This window comes from Hemiscyllium ocellatum, chromosome 22, assembly GCF_020745735.1.
Source record: "Hemiscyllium ocellatum isolate sHemOce1 chromosome 22, sHemOce1.pat.X.cur, whole genome shotgun sequence".
In the NCBI taxonomy this organism is placed as follows: Eukaryota; Metazoa; Chordata; class Chondrichthyes; order Orectolobiformes; family Hemiscylliidae; genus Hemiscyllium; species Hemiscyllium ocellatum.
Window position 1 is genome coordinate 59,418,123 of NC_083422.1, and position 19,896 is coordinate 59,438,018.

General features: G+C 47.0%; 1 protein-coding gene across 1 annotated transcript in view; it reads left to right on the forward strand.

Annotated features, from left to right (window-relative positions):
• Positions 1-19,896, forward strand: part of LOC132826396 (VPS10 domain-containing receptor SorCS1-like) — an 815,604-nt gene that overhangs the window by 549,801 nt on the left and 245,907 nt on the right. The window contains exon 7 of the mRNA XM_060842288.1: positions 9,259-9,323. Coding sequence (XP_060698271.1) covers positions 9,259-9,323 — 65 coding nt within the window. The remainder of the gene's footprint in view (positions 1-9,258; positions 9,324-19,896) is intronic.

The window sequence follows — 19,896 nt, forward strand, 5'->3', positions numbered from 1 at the left end:
ACAGATATTCAAATTTGATTAGGTGATTTTAAAAGTCTTTTAATTGCTGTAGAATTTTGTTTTTGCTTTCTCTGACTTTTAATGGCGAAATTAAGATTGAGAATAGAACTGATTAAACCATTAAGGGGAGTATGTAATTTTGATGGAAGCAGACTGAGAGGAATTTTTTTTAACCCTCTGATCCCTGAATGATGAAATGACACTGTTATTTCTCTGTGTCAGGTATCCGTGGGGAAGTGTACCCATCAAAGATGAGTTTTGACAAAGCAAAGGCTTTATATTATTTTTACAGATAACAGGTTTCCAATAAAAAGCTTACAGATTTACAAGCTAAAATAAAACAAAAGACTTGTGGATGCTGGAGATCTGAAACAATAAACAAAAATTGCTGGAGAACTCGGCAGGTCTGGCAGTATCAGTGGAGGGGAAAACAGAGTTCATTTATCGAGTCCAGTGATCCGGCTTCAGAACAAATACATTTTGAATTCTGAAAAAGAATCACTGGACTTGAAAGGTTAACTCTGTTTCTCTCTCAGCCTGACCTGCTGAGTTCCTCCAGCACTTTATGTTTTTGTTACACGTTTACACAATTTTATCTCTACCCAATAGGGATCATTCTATTCTGCATTCTAAATGAGCTTAAATGGCGATATTATCCAATCATGTTCAATTCTGTATACCGTTATAATATCTAATCAAACCCTTCCATATTCACACCTCCCGATTGTCAGTGTGTACTTGATGATTATCAAAACTCATCATTGTCCTTTTACCCACTTTCCCAGACCATTATTAACATAAACCCATTGATCATAGTTTCACAATTAGCAACATTCATAAAATCATAAAGTGTAGGCGCAGAGCGAGGTCATTTGAGCGTAGCACATTGGCTCAGTGGTTAGCACGGCTGCCTCACAGCGTCAGGATCATGGGTTTGATTCCAGCCTTGGGCCACATCTATGCGGAGTTTGCACATTCTCCCCATGTATGCGTGGGTTTCCTCTGCTACTCTGAGTTTTCTCCCACAATCCCAAGGATGTGCAGGTTAGGTGGACTGGCCATGCTAAATTATCCATAAAGCCCAGGGATGTGCAGGACAGCCATGGGAAATGTTGGGGTTGTTCGGAGGTGCGAGCATGGGTGGAATGCTCTTCAGAACGTCGAAGCAGACTTGATGAGCTGAATGGCTTCATTCTGTACTGTCAAGAACCTATGATACCATCATCGAGTGTGGTCCACCATTTGATGATGGCTGATCTGTATCTCAACCCCATTCTCCTGCCTCCTCCCTGTAATGCTTGATCCTCAACCCCATTTTCCTGCCTCCTCCATGTAATGCTTGATCCTCAACCCCATTCTCCTGCCTCCTCCATGTAATGCTTGATCCTCAACCCCATTCTCCTGCCTCCTCCCTGTAATGCTTGATCCTCTTACCAATCAAGAACCTGTCTATCTCTGCCTTAAATACACTCAATGACTTGGCCTCCACCGCCCTGTGTGGCAATGAGTTCCACAGAGTCACCACCCTCCGTATGAAGGTATTCCTCCTCATCTCAGTTCAAAGGCTGTGCTCCTGGGTCCTAGCCTTTCCTACTGGTGGAAACATCTTCTCCATGTCCACTATAATCAGGCCATGCAATATTAGAATTTAGACCAAATGTGTGACAAATGTGGTACGGGCAGGAAAAACAAGCAAAATCATTGCTGGATAAGAGCTGAATAAACATCTGTTTAGGATTTGGATGGATAAGTGCATTGTTATCTGAAATGTTGCAGACCAGGGTTAAGTAGTGGAGATGAATGAATGTTCTGAAGTTTACTCTCTAAACTTTGAAGCCTGATAGTATTTCTGAGGGTTTCCTTCAGTGTATTAAAGATAAGTGATTCGGGCTACCTACTCACATCTCTCTGTAAATGGAGTAAAAGATTAGATGAGAACCAGAAAAGAAAACTTCTGCAAGTTGAGATTGGAGTTGCAGCCCTGATGTGCTTTGGCCAGACTGCTCTGCAACTAAAACCCTCCAGCAGAGACAGGGGAGAAAAGTCATCAGCCTGAAGCAGAGACAGGGGAGAAAGGTCACCAGCCTGAAGCAGAGACAGGGGAGAAAGGTCACCAACCTGAAGCAGAGACAGGGGAGAAAGGTCACCAGCCTGAAGCAGAGACAGGGGAGAAAGGTCACCAGCCTGAAGCAGAGACAGGGGAGAAAGGTCACCAACCTGAAGCAGAGACAGGGGAGAAAGGTCACCAACCTGAGGCTTTAATTCTGTTTCTTTCTCCATTGAGATGCTGCCAAACCTACTGAGAATGTCCATCCTCTTTTTGTTTCAGAAATGCAGCGTCTGTAGTGTTTTAATTTGCTTTTTGTCCTATCTACCTAATCTTTTTTAAAATGTTGACATATCACAGTCGCTCAGCCATCTCAGTAAACAATGTTACTTTTCTTCACTATCCTAAATCTCTTACTTTTAATCTTACGTTTGTGCCCCAGGCCAGAATTGTTCTAAATCATAGAGATGTTACGATGCAGACGGAGATCAATCTACCGATCATATCTGTACTGGCTGTCTATACATTTTAATTGAGTACCGATCTAGGAAAACCACTGAAACAACTGGCTCTATTCACCCTGTCCCAACCCATCAGAATTATAAGCAATTCTAGTCATGCCCCTTAATTTTCAAAAGTAGCAAAAAATGTTTTCCTGTCTATTTTCCTACCAGGCATCATTGTGCTAAATCTGCACTACATTCACTATAATCCCAGGGAACCACAGGACTAGTTGGGGATGACTGGTGGCAGTTTACCTGAGGGTTAGCACACCTCAGGTGATGGGAGAGATAAGAAAGAGAATCCTTCATGGTCATGGGACTTGAACCCATCCTGTTGGCATAACTCTGCGTTGCCAACCAACTGAGCTAACTGTCTCCCAAATCTGAACAATACTCATTGTAAAGTCACAGTCAGAGAGCCATCCAGCACGTAAATAGACCCTTAGGCCCAACAAATCCATGCTGATCATAATCCCAACCGAAACTATAGTCCCACTTGCCTGAACTTGGCCCATGTTCTTCCAAACAATTCTTATTCATGTACTTATACACATGATTTTTAAATGTTGTAAATGTACACACATCCCCACTTCCTCAGGAAGGTCATTCCACTCTCTGTGTAAAAAAAATTGCCCCTCATGTCTTTTTTTTAAACTTTCTCCTCCCATCTTTAAAATACACCCCCCAATCTTGAAATCTCCCAGCCTAGGGAAATGATAACAGTCATTCACCTTATCTATTCCCTCATGATTTTATAAACCTCTACCTCCTATATTCCAGTGAAAAAGTCCCAGCCTATCCAGTCTCTCCTTATAACTCAAACCATTCATTCCCAGAAACATCCTGGTAAATCTTTGGGAACCCTCTCCAGTTTAATAATATCCTTCCTGTAACAGGTTTTTACTCTGGTGCAGTATTGGCGGAATGTTTCGTTGTGTTCAGGGTGCTGTGTTTCTGCTGAACTGTTAATGCTGTCTCAAATGGGTGTTAATTTTCCCATTGTACTATTTCAAATAAAAGCTGGTGTACAAATAAAATTTGCATCTCAAAAATAATCAGCCAGACTTCTCAGTGTCCCAGTCTCATGCAGGAATGTAAAGTCATACTTGTGTTCTGAGAGTGTTCTGAAGGAGAGTCACTGGACCTGAAACTTTAACTGTGCTTTCTCTTCACACCTGCTGCCAGACCTGCTGAGCTTTTCCAGCAACTTCTGTGTTTGCCTCTGTTCTGGCTACTCCCATGTTCCATAGGACTGTTCATAACAAAAACATGAATCACTGGAGAATCTCAGGAGGTCTGACAGCTACTGTGGGGAGAAAGCAGTGTTCATGTTTGGTGGCTCTTCTTCAGAACCGTTAACTCTGCGTTCTTCCCACAGATGCCGCCAGACCACTGAGTTTCTCCAGCGATTCGTGTTTTTATTCCAGATCCCCACAGTTTTTTGTTGTATGTTACCCTGTCACAACAGTCAGCTGCTGTATTCTGAAATGTAAAGGTCCTCACAGCCATTCTGACAGCCACGGTCAGCACTGTGGTGAATGTGATGTTGGAGTACTGAGAAGGAAGGGTAGCCATTGGCTAGGAAAGGTTGGGTGCCAGGTAGGGATGGGGCCAGGTGGGGTGGGTGCAGAGTGCCAGCTGTGGGATGACGCATTGCCAAGTGAATAGAGTGCTCGAATATAAATTGGCAGACTACCTTTGGTGTCTCTAAAACTCTGTGAAAATCAGTTGAAATGGCCAAATGTACTTTCAAGGAACAGATTTGTCAGATATTTTCTTTGCGACTCTTATTAAGCGTATCACACCAGAGGTGGTTGTTTTGGAGTGTGTTCTTTCTCTGCAGAGATGAAATACTGAAGGAATCACTAGGGTTCTCCTTCCCTGATTTCTTTAAGCTGTCAGACAAAGTCATTTTACTACACTTTTCCCAGTACTGCTAAAAGCTGCCGTCAAGTAATTCTGTGAGAACTGTCAAAGCCATAACTAGGAACAGTGGAAATGCCTCCTGGGGTTTGTGTTGCATATGTAAGATTTATGATAGGAGATATGCAGTGAAGTGCTGATGGTTTGCAAATCTAAGCGCCTGTGGGTAACTTTTACTTTTCATTCTCAAAGCTTTTCAATGAAAGAAATTTAAAAGCATAGTGATTATTCACCTCAAGTTTATGTGAACCGCTACGCAAAACCCAACTGACATTTTAAAACATGGACCAATCCCTTAATTAAACTCTCCTTTAATATTAAGTTGCAATGATGAAGTAGTAAAAGAAAATATGGATGTGCAAAGGGAGATCCTTCGAGCTGTCTCCACCAATTGTCTGTTGTAATATTGATTAAATCTATTGTGGATATTATTAGGATAAGTTGTGCTTCCTGTTCAACAGTTCAGCCAATCAGGTTACCCTGAAGCTAACATTTGGATATTGGTAATGATATGGATATGGATAATCAATATTTCAGTGTTGTATTTGTTTTTTCACTGGTGGAATATTCAGTTGGCGGTCAATTATGAGGTCGGATAGCAAAACTGAATTCAATGCTGATCTTGACCAATCTTCTCAAACATTCATAGTTAAAAATCTCCCAACACCAGGTTATGGTCCAACAGATTTATCTGGAGGCACTAGCTTTCGGAGTGACACTCCTTCATCAGGTGGCTGTGCCAGGAGCTCTGGGGCTCTGGCTGATTTCCAAGTTCCCTGGCTCAGTGTTGCTCCTGTCACCACGGCTAACATCAGAATCATTTTAACAGATCGCGCTGCCGTAGGTGGCCAGTTGTCTGTTCTGTAGATCTCTATCACTCTCACAGGAACTGAAGCAGGAATACCCTTTTCCTCTGATTCAGCACTGGGCAGGACGTTTACCATCGGGGTGAACTACAGCTGTTTTACATCTGCAGTTGGAGGTATAACTTAAGGTATCATCTCTACTTCTCTGAAACTTTTACTTTGTGCAATTTCCATTCCTAAGCATTTTCTAAAAAAAAATCTATGACTGGACGTTCCTTGCCCAAGGATGCATATTTTTTTAAAAATGTGATTTTTTTTCAAAAGTTTCACTGGATTTCTGCAACATTTGAGAATCCAGGACTCTATTTGGAAGTCAGTATGAAACCTTTCTGCATGTTGTGAATCACCAACTGGTTAGAGATTTAGACATTCCAGTCAGAAAGTGTACCACGTCAGAAATGTATAGCCATGCAGTACTCTATCACAGAGGCATGACACATAGTGGTTGAGAACTGGTTTGCAGAGTTACTCACTGAACTAAAGCAAAGAACTGCATGGATGCTGGAAATCTGAAACTAAAATAGAGTCCATTGTATTCACTCCTCCCAATGTAGTTTCCTTGATGTTGCCGTTTGGATGATCGCTTTGAAGAACGATCACTTTTAACACCCCACCCTGTACCCTGGCCATCCCCACCCTGGTCCCTGGCCAACATCTCAGTCTCAGCCTTGCTGCAGGGCTCCAGCAAAGCTCAGTGCAAACTGGAAGAACAGAACCTCATTCTCCGCTTGAAGACCCGACATCCTTCTGGACTCAATATGGAGTTCGAGGAGAAAGTGAGGACTGAAGATGCTGGAGATCAGAGCTGAAAATGTGTTGCTGGAAAAGCGCAGCAGGTCAGGCAGCACCCAAGGAGCAGGAGAATTGATGTTTCTGGCATGAGCCCTTCTTCAGGAATGAGGAAAGTGTGCCAAGCAGGCTAAGATAAAAGGTAGGGAAGAGGGACTTGGGGGAGGGGCGTTGGAAATGGGAGAGGTGGAAGGAGATTAAGGTGAGGGTCCTTGGTGGAGTGGGAGGGGGAGTTGAAGTGATGAGCCACAGGGTGGTTGAGTTGGTTGGTGCGGGTGTCCCAGAGGTGTTCTCTGAAACGTTCCGCAAGTAGACAGTCTGTCTCCCCAATATAGAGGAGGCCACATTGGGTGCAGCGGGTGCAGTAAATGATGTTTGTGGAGGTGCAGGTGAATTTGTGGTGGATATGGAAGGATCCCTTGCGGCCTTGGAGGGAAGTAAGTGGGGAGGAGTGGGCGCAAGTTTTGCATTTCCTGCGGTTGCAGGGGAAGGTGCCGGGAGTGGAGGTTGGGTTGGTGGGGGTGTGGACCTAACAAGGGAGTCACGGAGGCAGTGGTCTTTTGGAACACTGATAGGGGAGGGGAGGGAAATATATCCCTGGTGGTGGGGTCAGTTTGGAGGTGGCGGAAATGACGACGGATGATATGATGTATATGGAGGTTGGTGGGTTGGTAGGTGAGGACCAGTGGGGTTCTGTCCTGGTAGCGATTGGAGGGGCGGGGCTCAAGGGTGGAGGAGCGATAAGTGGAGGAGATGCGGTGGAGAGCATCGTCGACCAAGTCTGGGGGGAAATTGCGGTCTTTGAAGAAGGAGGCCATCTGGGTTGTTCGCTATTGGAACTGGTCCTCCTGGGAGCAGATGCGGTGGAGATGAAGGAATTGGAAATATGGGATGGCGTTTTTACAGGGGGCAGGGTGGGAGGAGGTGTAGTCTAGGTAGCTGTGGGAGTCGGTCAGTTTATAGTAAATGTCTTCCAAATTTTGTTGGTCTGAGCGTAGTCCGGAATCCGTGCGGGGTCAGTTGGTTCCGTAGGCAGGTGCTGAGGAAGGAGATGTGGCTGTGATAGCGAGTCTGTTTGAGAACGTGGCTGAAGATCTTCTGGGTAGATCCTTGGACTCCTCCATCTCCAGACCATAGCAACACAATGGCTGGAGGAAGAGCGCCTCATCTTCCGCTTAGGAACCCTCCAACCACAAGGGATGAATCAGATTTCTCCAGTTTCCTCATTTCCCCTCCCCCCCCACCTTGTCTCAGTCCCAACCCTCGAACTCAGCACCACCTTCCTAACCTGCAATCTTCTTCCTGACCTCTCCGCCCCCACCCCCACTCTGGCCTATCACCCTCGCCTTAACCTCCTTCCACCTGTCGCATTTCCAACACCCCTCCCCAAGTCCCTCCTCCCTACCTTTTATCTTAGCCTGCTGGACACACTTTCCTCATTCCTGAAGAAGGGCTTATGCCCGAAACTTCGATTCTCCTGCTCCTTGGATGCTGCCTGACCTGCTGCGCTTTTCCAGCAACACATTTTCAGCTCAATATGGAGTTCACCAATTTTAGGACCTGGACAACCTCTTCCATGTCCTTTAACATGTCCTCATCTGCCATCTCTTTGTTCCTTGCTAGAACTTTCCCTGTTTCCGATTGTAAGAGACCTATCGTTGTTTTCCTTCTTTTTAACTTCGCATACCTATAGAAGCTCTTACAACCAATTTTGCATGTTCCCCACAAGCTAACTCTATTTTCCCTCTTTTAATCTTTTATCTTTTACTTCTTTATCTTTTAAGCCATGTCCTTCACCATGGTTAGCTCATGCCTCATACCATCGTGGTCTCATTTGTTTGGATTCAGGATCAATTACGTCACTCTCCATCTCAATGAAGAATTGTCTCATATGGTACAAAATTGTCAGACTACATGCACATCCCTAAATGTAATCTCCCACCCATGGTGACTGTGCCTTAAGTTCACTTCCAGAATATTTCCTTTCTTAGATATCTTCGTTACCAACCTGCTCAGAAATTTTATGAAATGCCGAGAGTAGCTAGGACTTGAACCCATGTCTCCTGGGTTAGAGGTAGGAACAATACCACTAGACCACAAGAGCTCTCCCTCCCCCCTCTTTTAAGATGGTCCAAAAACCTTACTTGTTTAACTAAATTTTTCTTTCAAATATTTATCTTTCTACAGCTCAGCGACAAATAAAAGACCAAAAAATTAATTGGCATATCTCGTACTCAGATGTGATTCATTTTGCTCCACATTGTTTATTTTTAATTGCTGTTGAATGTATTTTTATTACCTTGTCTGTACTGTCACACTGAGCTCTCCAATTATTCCTGCTGCAGCAAGAGACAGCATAAGAAGGACCTATGAGGATTGATCTTCCTTTCAAAATGCATATGATGTTGTCTTTCTCAGAATAGAGTGAGGGTGGATAATTTAACAGACACGATACATAATCCTCAGGGAATGCATCGAGGTGCCCAGTACTTCAACTCTTGATGATATCACGTGAATTGTATTGTTGCTTCCTGTTATGTGATGAGTCCTTGAGCTGACCCTTCTTTCGACAGGTAAACACGCAGCTTCCCCCGGGGTCTCCAGTGTCAGTGCCCTGTCTCTGAGCCAGGAGGACTGACTTCAAGCCCTACCTGCTGTAGAAGTGTGTCATAACATCCTTGAACAGGTTGATTAGAAATATCTACTCATAGCTCCCTAATTCCCTGAATTCTTATGAAGCTCTGTATTTGTACTGTTTCTAGTCATATTGCTGCATCCTAATGTGACTCACTGTAGCTATAATTACAGTTTAAACAGAGATTAATGTCTCTCAGTGAGCAACAACTATGTAACCACACTTCCCTTTAGTATATTGCCTCATGTCACTTCTAAATCGAAGAAAACCGAATAAAGATAAAAGCCCCAGTCAGATCGTCATCGCTTTAAGAAATAGTGATAAATTATTCCCTTCCCCAGGTCCAGTGGCATTGATTTTCCTGTGTGCAAGCAATGCCTAATGATAGTCTGTGTTGAGAGATATGGGAGATGAGCATAAATGGGCCTGTCAGATAAGTAGACAAAGATGTCCTAACTTTATTTATTTCACCTGTTTTCATTCCTTCTCCCCCAGGTCTGTAATGGGTTTGGACAAGGACCCTGACCTCGTGCACATTGAAGCAAGGAACACAGCTGGATGTGAGTTTTTTTTTTCATCAAACAGAGAATAAAGTTGCAACTGGTTATAATGCAAAGCTAGCAGAGTACCTCAGGCTCGTGAGGTGCCATTGAGATTTCCAGTAATCAACAGGCCACAGTTAAACTCTTTGGGTTTCCAATATAACTGCCGTGCTGAAAAACTGTACCTTGCAAACAGTTAGCCTGCAGTTGGGTCAGTTGCATTTTATATCACTGTCTTTCATCATTTGTTGTTGTGTGTTTGATTTTTATTTGCCTAAGGGATCTATAGCTTCACCAATTCTCTTCCTTGGAGCAAGAGTCCAGATGGTTGCTGTCTCTGGACACAAATTCCAAAATTTTTCTGGAACACCACATTCAATTCGACTTTTCACTCACGGAGGATTCAATGAGGTTTCATCTTTCGATAGTAACAGTCAGGCATTAATGCAACAAACTTCAACAAATGTCTTTTTTAGATCAGAATTTCTGATCAACGTTATTTCGACAGATTCCGTGTACTTTGCCAGGGATACATTTTTTAAACTCTTATAAAAAATTGTTCCATAGTCTTGGATGCCTGTTCAGGAATACTGCCAAAGAGGTTAAAATGATGAAAGGATTCAATTAAAAAGCCTACCTTTTCTTCTCTCCTTACTGTGCTAGTAAATACAATGAGAAAGGATTTATTACTAATCTCACCATGAAGGAACACAAAGATAGCAGGGGCCATAAAATGATTGTATTTTACATTGAGTTTGAAGGAGACAAGATTATTAGACAAGGAAATGGGCACGGTTGCTCAGTGGTTAGCACTGCTGCCTCACCGCACCAGGGACCCAGGTTCCATTCCAGCCTCGGGTGACTGTCTGTGTGGAGTTTGCACGTTCTCCCCGTGTCTGCATGAGTTTCCTTCGGGTGCTCCGGTATCCTCCCACAGTCCAAGAATGTGCAGGTTAGGTGGGTTAGCCATGCTAAATTGCCCATAATGTTCAGGGATGTGTAGATTAGGTGCATTAGTCAGGGGTAAATGTAGGGCAATGATCTTGGGTGAGATACTCCTCCGAGATCGGTGTGGACTTGTTGGGCTGAAGGGCCTGTTTCCACGCAGTAGGGATTCTAATTGATAAAAGATAAGATTGATTGATGTAATTGAAAAACTGAATAAAGGCAACTATGAGCACATGAAAGTGAATTTATAAATTAGATTAAATGATTGATAGATCTATAGAGATGCAGAACTAAACCTTTAAGGGCATATTTCAGAATACACAGAATAGAGACATTCTAACAAGCCCAAATGATTCTGCAGCAAACTAAAAGCATTAAAGATAGTGTCAAGGTGAAAGAAAAAGCATGTAATTGTGCTCAGTCAGATTGCAGCTCAGCTGATGAGACAAGGCATCAAAGTATGACTAAAGCATTAGGAAGGAGGAAGGTATTAGGGTACAAGAAAGCTAGCTAGAAATATAAAAGCAGACAGAAAAAATGTCTTTAAATGTTTAAAACAGAAAAAATTAGTAAAGTAAGAGTTGGCCTGATGGAAAGGAGTCTGAAAAATTGATAATGCAATGTACAGAAATGACAGATTAATTGAAGAGGTATTTTGCATCAGTGTTCATCGGCTTTAACTCAGGAAGTGGAAAGGAAGCCGCATATCGGGAAAATTATGGTCACCAGAGAAGTGATATTGAATTAATTGTTGAAACTGAGGGCTGATAAGTGTCCGGGCACAGATGGATTTCATCCAAGGCTCTTAAAAAGATGTCGCTAGTCAGATAGTAGAAACATTTGTTGCAGCAAAGTACTGCTCTGGCAAACAAATGGCCTCCAAATGGTTGAGTGCACAATCCTGCAAATGATCAAGGAGTGCTGTACTGTCACAGGGTCAGTACTGAGGGTGTACTGCACTGTCAGAGGGTCAGTACTGAGGGAGTACTGCATTGTCAGAGGGTCAGTGCTGAGGGAGTGCTATACTGTCAGAGGGTCAGTATTGAGGGAGTGCCGCACTGTCAGACAGTGAGTACTGACAGAGTGCTGCATGATCAGAGACCCATTATTGAGGCAGTGCTGCACTGTCAGAGGGTCAGTGCTGAGGGAATGCTGCACTATCAAAAGATTAGTGCTGAGGGAGTACTGCACTATCCGAGTGTCAGTACTGAGGGAGTGCTGTGAGATAGGACTGAGGAAGTGCTATAATGCCAGAGGGTCAGTACAAGGGGTTCTGCCCTGGCAGAGGGTCAGTACTGAGGGAGTGCTGCACTGTCGGAGGCTCAGTACTGAGACAGGGGACACTGTCAGAGGGTCAATTCTGAAGGAGTACCGCACTGTCAGAGGGTCAGTACTGAGGGAATGCCGCACTGTCGGATGGTCAGTGTTGAAGGAACACTGCACTGTCAGAGGGTCAGTGCTGAGGGAGCACCGCACTGTTGGAGGGTCAATGCTGAGGGAGCACTGCATTGTCAGAGGGCCAGTGCTGATGGAATACTGCACTGTTGGAGGGTCGATAGACAATAGGTGCAGGAGTAGGCCATTCGGCCCTTTGAGCTAGCACCACCATTCATTATGATCATGGTTGATCATCCACAATCAGTATCCTGTTCCTGCCTTATCCCCATAACCCTTGATTCCACTATCCTTAAGAGCTCTATCCAACACTTTCTTCAAAGTATCCAGAGACTTGGCCTCCACTGCCCTCTGGGGCAGAGCATTTCATATACCCACCACTCTCTAGATGAAGAAGTTTCTCCTCAACTCTGTTCTAAATGGCCTACCCCTTATTTTTAAGCTGTGTCCTCTGATTCGGGACTCACTCATCAGCGGAAACATGTTTCCTGCCTCCAGAGTGTCCAATCCTTTAATAATCTTATATGTCTCAATCAGATCCCCTCTCAGTCTTCTAAATTCAAGTGTATACAAGCCCAGTCACTCCAATCTTTCAAAATATGATAGTCCCGCCATTCTGGGAATTGACCTCGTGAACCTACGCTGCACTCCCTCAATAACCAGAGTGTCTTTCCTCAAATTCGGAGACCAAAACTGCACACAATATTCCAGGTGAGGTCTCCCCAGGGCCCTGTACAGCTGCAGAAGGACCTCTTTGCTCCTGTACTCAATTCTGCTTGTTATAAAGGCCAGAGTGCCATTAACTTTCTTCACTACCTGCTGTACCTGCATGCTTGCTTTCATTGATTGATGTACAAGAACACCTAGATCTCGTTGTACTTCCCCTTTACCTAACTTGACTCCATTTAGGTAGTATTCTACCTTCCTTTCTTGCCAAAGTGGATAACCACACACTTATCCACATTAAACTGCATCTGCAATGCATCCGTCCACTCACCTAGCCTGTCCAAGTCACCCTGTATTCTCATCACTTCCTCCTCTCATTTCACCCTGCCACTCAGCTTTGTGTCATCAGCACATTTGCTAATATTACTTTTAATACCTTCATCTATATCATTAATATGTGTTGTAAATAGCTGTGGTCCCAGCACCGAACCTTGTGGTACCCCACTGGTCACCGTCTGCCATTCAGAAAGGGACCTGTTTATCACTACTCTTTGCTTCCTGTCAGTCAGCCAATTTTCAATCCAAGTCGGTATTTTGCCCCCCAATCCCATGTGCCCTACTTTTGCTCACTAACCTCCGATGTGGGATTTTATCAAAGTCTATTTGGAGGGCCAGGTACACTACATTCACTGGCTCTTCCTTGTTCATCTTCATAGTTACATTCTCAAAACATTCCAGAAGATTAGTCAACTACAATGTCCTCTTCGTAAATCCATGCTGACTCTGACCTATCCTGTTACTGCTATCCAAATGAGTCATAATTTCACATTTTAATAATTTACACCAGCATTTTTCCCACTGTTGGAGGGTCAGTACTGAGGGAGTGCTGCACTGTCAGAGGGTCAGTGCTGAGGGAGTAACGTACGGCTGGAGGGTCAGTGCTGAGGAGGTACCACAATGTCAGAGGGTCAGTGCTGAGGGAGTAACGTACGGCTGGAGGGTCAGTGCTGAGGGAGTACCGCACTGTCACAGGGTCAGTGCTGAGGGAGTACCGCAGTGTCAGAGGGTCAGTGCTGAGGGAGTAACGTACGGCTGGAGGGTCAGTGCTGAGGGAGTACCGCAGTGTCAGAGGGTCAGTGCTGAGGGAGTACCGCACTGTCACAGGGTCAGTGCTGAGGGAGTACCGCAGTGTCAGAGGGTCAGTGCTGAGGGAGTTTCGCACTTTCATAGGGTCAGTGCTGAGGGAATACCGCTGTGTCAAAAGGTCAGTGCTGAGGGGGTACCGTACTGTCAGAGGGTCACTGCTGAGGGAGTGCTGCACTGTTGGACGGTCAGTGCTGAGGGAATACAGCACTGTTTAGATATCTGTGCTGAGGGAGTACTGCACTGTTGGAAGGTCAGTGCTGAGGGAGTACTGCATTGCCGAAGGAGTACACACTGTTGAACACTCAGTGCTGAGGGAGTACCACACTGTTGGAGGGTCAGTGCTGAGTGAGTACCACACTATTGGAGACTCAGTGTTGAGGGAGTGCTGCACTGTTGGAGCGTTTGTCCTGAGGGAGTACTGCACTGTTGGAGGGTCAGTGCTGAGGGAGTGCTGCACTGTCGGAGGGTCAGTGCTGAGAGAGTGCCATAAGCTGGAGAGTCAGTGCTGAGGTAGTACTGCACTGTAGGAGGGTCAGTGCTGAGGCAGTGCGGCACTGTTGGAGGGTCAGTGATGAGGGATACCGCACTGTTGGAGGGTCAGTGCTGAGGAAGTGCTGCACTGTTGGACGGTCAGTGCTGAGGGAATGCTGCACTGTCGGAGGGTCAGTGCTGAGGGAGTACCGCACTGTTAGAGGGTCAGTGCTGAGGGAGTGCTGCACTGTCGAAGGGTGATTGCTGAGGGAGTGCTGCAATGTTGGAGGGTCAGTGCTGAGGATGTACCGCACTGTTGGAGGGTCGGTGCTGAGGGAGTACCACACTATTGGAGGTTCATTGCTGAGTGAGTACTACACTGTTGGAGAGTCAATGCTGAGGAAGTGCTGCACTGTTGGCGGGTTACTGCTGAGGAAGTGCTGCATTGTTGGAGGGTCAGTGCTGAAGGAGTGCTGCACTGTGGGAGGGTCAGTGCTGAGGGAGTACAGCACTGTTGGAGGGTGAGTGCTGATGGAGTACCCCACTGTTGGAGGGTCAGGGCTTAGGGAGTACCGCACTGTTGTAGGGTCAGTTCTGAGGGAGTACCGCACTGTTGGAGGGTCAGTGATGAAGGATACCGCACTGTTGGAGGGTCAGTGATGAGGGAGTGCTGCACTGTCGGAGGGTCAGTGCTGATAGAGTACAGCACTGTTGTTGGGTCAATTCTGAGGGAGTACCACACTGTTGGAGGGTCAATGATGAGGGATACCGCACTGTTGTAGGGTCAGTGCTACAGGAATACCACACTGTTGGATGGTCAGTGCTGAGAGAGTACCGCAGTGTCGGAGGGTCAGTGCTGAGGGTGTACCACAGTGTTGGATGGTCAGTGCTGAGGGAGCACCGCACTGTTGGACGGTCAGTGCTGAGGGAGGACTGCACAGTTGGAGGGTCAGTGCTCAGGGAGTGCTGCTCTGTTGGAGAGTCAGTGCTGAGGGAGTGCTGCTCTGTTGGAGGGTCAGTGCTGAGGGAGTACAGCACTGTTGGAGGTTCAGTGCTGAGCGAGTATCACCCTGTTGGATGGTCAGTGCTGAGGGAGTGCTGCGCTGATGGAGGTTCAGTGCTGAGGAAGTTCTGCACTGTGGGAGGATCAGTGAGGTAAAAACAATGACTGCAGATGCTGGAAAACAGATTCTGGATCAGTGGTGCTGGAAAAGCACAGCCGTTCAGACAGCATCCAAAGTGCTGATGAAGGCCTTTTGCCCGAAACGTCGATTTCGCTGCACTTTGGATGCTGCCTGAACTGCTGTGCTTTTCCAGCACCACTGATCCAGAATGTTGGATGGTCAGTGCTGAGGGAGTGCTGCACTGATGGAGGTTCAGTGCTGTCGAAGTACTGCACTGTGGGAGGGTCAGTGCTGTCGAAGTACTGCACTGTGGGAGGGTCAGTGCTATGGGAGTGATGCACTGTCAGAGGTGCTGTCATTTAGATGAGGTGCGAAAATGAACTTCCACATGCCCATACTTGCTGTAGGATCTTTTATGTCAATTAGGGCCTTAGAGATATACAGTACGGAAACAGATCCTTTGTCCAACTCGTGCCTACTGACCAGATATCCAACCCAATCTAGTCCCACCTGCCAGCACCCAGCCCATATCCCTCCCAACCCTTCCTATTCATATAACCATTCGGATGCCTATTATATGCTGTAATTGTACCAGCTGAAAATGTGTTGCTGGTTAAAGCACAGCAGGTTAGGCAGCATCCAAGGAAAAGGAAATTCGACGTTTCGGGCATAAGCCCTTCATCAGGAATGAGGAGAGTGTGCCAAGCAGGCTAAGATAAAAGGTAGGGAGGAGGGACTTGGGGGAGGGGCGATGGAGATGTGATAGGTGGAAGGAGGTCAAGGTGAGGGTGATAGGCCAGAGTGGGGTGGGGGCGGAGAGGTCAGGAAGAAGATTGCAGGTTAGGAGGGCGGTGCTGAGTTGAGGGAACCGACTGAGACAAGGTGGGAGGGAGGGGAAATGAGGAAACTAGAGAAATCTGAGTTCATTCCTTGTGGTTGGAGGGTTCCCAGGCGGAAGATGAGGCGCTCCTCATCCAGCCGTCGTGTTGTTATGTTCTGCCAGTGGAGGAGTCCAAGGACCTGCATGTCCTCGGTGGAGTGGGAGGGAGAGTTAAAGTGTTGAGCCACGGGGTGGTTGGATTGGTTGGTCCGGGCGTCCCAGAGGTGTTCCCTGAAGCGTTCCGCAAGTAAGCGGCCTGTCTCACCAATATAGAGGGGGCCACATCGGGTGCAGCGGATGCAATAGATGATGTGTGTGGAGGTACAGGTGAACTTGTGGCGGATATGGAAGGATCCTTTGGGGCCTTGGAGGGAAGTGAGGGAGGAGGTGTGGGCGCAAGTTTTACATTTCCTGTGGTTGCAGGGGACGGTGCCGGGAGTGGAGGTTGGGTTGGTGGGGGGTGTAGACCTGACGAGGGAGTCACGAAGGGAGGGGAGGGGAGGGAAATATATCCCTGGTGGTGGGGTCCGTTTGGAGGTGGCGGAAATGACGGCGGATGATACGTTGTATACGTAGGTTGGTGGGGTGGTAGGTGAGAACCAGTGGGGTTCTGTCTTGGTGGCGGTTGGAGGAGCGGGGCTCAAGGGCAGAGGAGCAGGAAGTGGAAGAGATGCGGTGGAGGGCATCATCGATCACGTCTGGGGGGAATCTGCTGTCCTTGAAGAAGGAGGCCATCTGGGCTGTACGGTATTGGAACTGGTCCTCCTGGGAGCAGATGCGGCGGAGACTAAGGAATTGGGAATATGGGATGGAGTTTTTACAGGGGGCAGGGTGGGAGGAGGTGTAGTCCAGGTAGCTGTGGGAGTCAGTCGGTTTATAGTAGATGTCTGTGTTGAGTCAGTTGCCCGAGATAGAAATGGAAAGGTCTAGGAAGGGAAGGGAGGAGTCTGAGACCATCCATCCCGACCTCAAATTCACCTGGACTGTGTTAGTAAAGTTGATGAACTGTTCAACCTCCTCGTGGGAGCACGAGGCAGCGCCGATACAGTCATCGATGTAGCGGAGGAAAAGGTGGGGGGTGGTGCCAGTGTAGTTGCGGAAGATGGACTGTTCCACATATCCTACGAAGAGGCAGGCATAGCTGGGGCCCATGCGGGTGCCCATGGCAACTCCTTTAGTTTGGAGGAAGTGGGAGGATTGAAAAGAGAAGTTATTCAGGGTGAGGACCAGTTCAGTCAGTCGAAGGAGGGTGTCAGTGGAAGGGTACTGGTTGGTGCGGCGGGAAAGGAAGAAGCGGAGGGCTTTGAGTCCTTCGTGATGGGGGATGGAGGTGTACAGGGACTGGATGTCGATCGTGAAAATAAGGCGTTGGGGACCGGGGAAGCGAAACTCCTGGAGGAGGTGGAGGGCGTGGGTGGTGTCCCGAACGTAGGTGGGGAGTTCTTGGACTAAAGGGGACAGAACCGTGTCGAGGTACGCGGAGATGAGTTCGGTGGGGCAGGAGCAGGAGCAGGCTGAGACAATGGGTCGGCCGGGGCAGGCAGGTTTGTAGATTTTGGACAGGAGGTAGAAACGGGCGGTGCGGGGTTGTGGGACTATGAGGTTGGAGGCAGTGGATGGGAGATCCCCTGAGGTGATGAGGTTATGGATGGACTGGGAGATGATGGTTTGGTGGTGGGAGGTGGGGTCGTGGTCAAGAGGGCAATAAGAGGAGGCGTCCGCGAGCTGGCGTTTGGCCTCAGCGGTATACAGGTCAGTGCGCCAAACTACCACCGCGCCTCCCTTGTCTGCCGGTTTGATGGTGAGGTTGGGATTGGAGCGGAGGGAGTGGAGGGCTGCACGTTCTGAGGGTGAGAGGTTGGAGTGGGTGAGAGGGGTGGACAGATCGAGTCAGTTAATGTCGCGGCGGCAGTTGGCTATAAAGAGGTCGAGGGCGGGTAGGAGGCCAGCACGGGGTGTCCAGGTGGATGGGGTGTGTTGGAGGCGGGAGAAGGGGTCGTCAGAGGGTGGGCGGGAGTCTTGGTTGTGAAAGTAGGCACGGAGGCGAAGGCGGCGGAAGAATTGTTCAATATCTCGCCGCGTGTTGAACTCATTGATCCGAGGGCGTAGGGGAATGAAGGTGAGGCCCCTGCTGAGGACTGATCTTTCATCCTCAGAGAGGGGGAGGTCTGGAGGGATGGTGAAAACACGGCAGGCCTGGGAGCTAGGACCTGGTGTGGGACTGGAGCTGGGGGTGGGGGCGGGGTTAGGGGCGGGGGCAGAGATCGACGTAGGGGAGACGGGCCGCTTACTTGCGCCTCCTCTATATTGGGGAGATGGGCCGCTTACTTGCGCCTCCTCTATATTGGGGAGACGGGCCGCTTACTTGCGACAAGTTCACCTGTACCTCCACACACATCATCTATTGCATCCGCTGCACCCGACGTGGCCTCCTCTATCTTGGGGAGACGGGCCGCTTACTTGCGGAACGCTTCAGGGAACACCTCCGGGACGCCCGGACCAACCAACCCAACCACCCCGTGGCTCAACACTTTAACTCTCCCTCCCACTCCACCGAGGACATGCAGGTCCTTGGACTCCTCCATCGCCAGAACATAACAACACGATGGCTGGAGGAGGAGCGCCTCATCTTCCGCCTGGGAACCCTCCAACCACAAGGAATGAACTCAGATTTCTCCAGTTTCCTCATTTCCCCTCCCCCCCACCTTGTCTCAGTTGGTTCCCTCAACTCAGCACCGCCTTCCTAACCTGCAATCTTCTTCCTGACCTCTCCGCCCCCACCCCACTCCGGCCTATCACCCTCACCTTGATCTCCTTCCGCCTATCACATCTCCATCGCCCCTCCCCCAAGTCCCTCCTCCCTACCTTTTATCTTAGCCTGCTTGGCACACTCTCCTCATTCCTGATGAAGGGCTTATGCCCGAAACGTCGAATTTCCTTTTCCTTGGATGCTGCCTAACCTGCTGTGCTTTAACCAGCAACACATTTTCAGCTGTGATCTCCAGCATCTGCAGACCTCATTTTTTACCCGTAATTGTACCAGCCTCCACTACTTCCTCTGGCAGCTCATTCCATACACGCACCACCCTCTGCGTGAAAAAGTTTTCATGCACTTTGAGACATCCAGAGTTTGTAAAATATGTTATATAAATGAAAATATTTTCTTCTTGACCTGAACGTTTCATGTTTATACGCCAAAACATTTGGTGATCAAATCTGTTTCATTAGTATTCTCAAATTATTCCTGTCTTTGTTTTTTTTTACTGCCCTAAAACATGATTTCCTTTGTTTTAACTCCTCGATAGGGAATGCCAATTAACATTGCTCATCTATCTGTATTTGTTTAACACAGCACTGCATAATCAGCGCTGAGATTGAGTAACTCTTTCCAGTCTGCACTGAGCCAGCTATATCCATTCACTCTGACAAAACCAAACCACAAATTGATGAACTGTGGTTAATTTCACTTTGCTGATTTTGTATTTGAGACTGAATGTGATGCTCCCATCGCCTGCCCTTACAGTGCTTCAGTCTCACCTTGCCTTTTAGCACAATACGTTTAATACAACCCCCAACAATTCAAATTAACCAAATTTAAATCACATTGACTCTCAGGAAATATAGGCACAAAGTTTTATTGCTCAGTTTGATACCTATTATTAATTAGTGAATAAAAATTATAGATAATTCAATTTGATGAATTTGCAGCAAATTTTATAATGTCGTAAAATAGAGTTGATTGCGCCCTATCAGATCTGTAATGATTTGCGCCATATCTGTAATGAATTGTTAAATGATATATCATGGAGCAATATATACATAAATAATACAATGCATCGATATCTCATTCGTCTATTGATTTTATACCCTAAAGAGCCGTGGTTTAGCCAGGTCTGACCAAATAAGATCGATGTAACCTGCTGTGGTGTTTGCATTGGTCCTGATATAGTATAGTTACTTA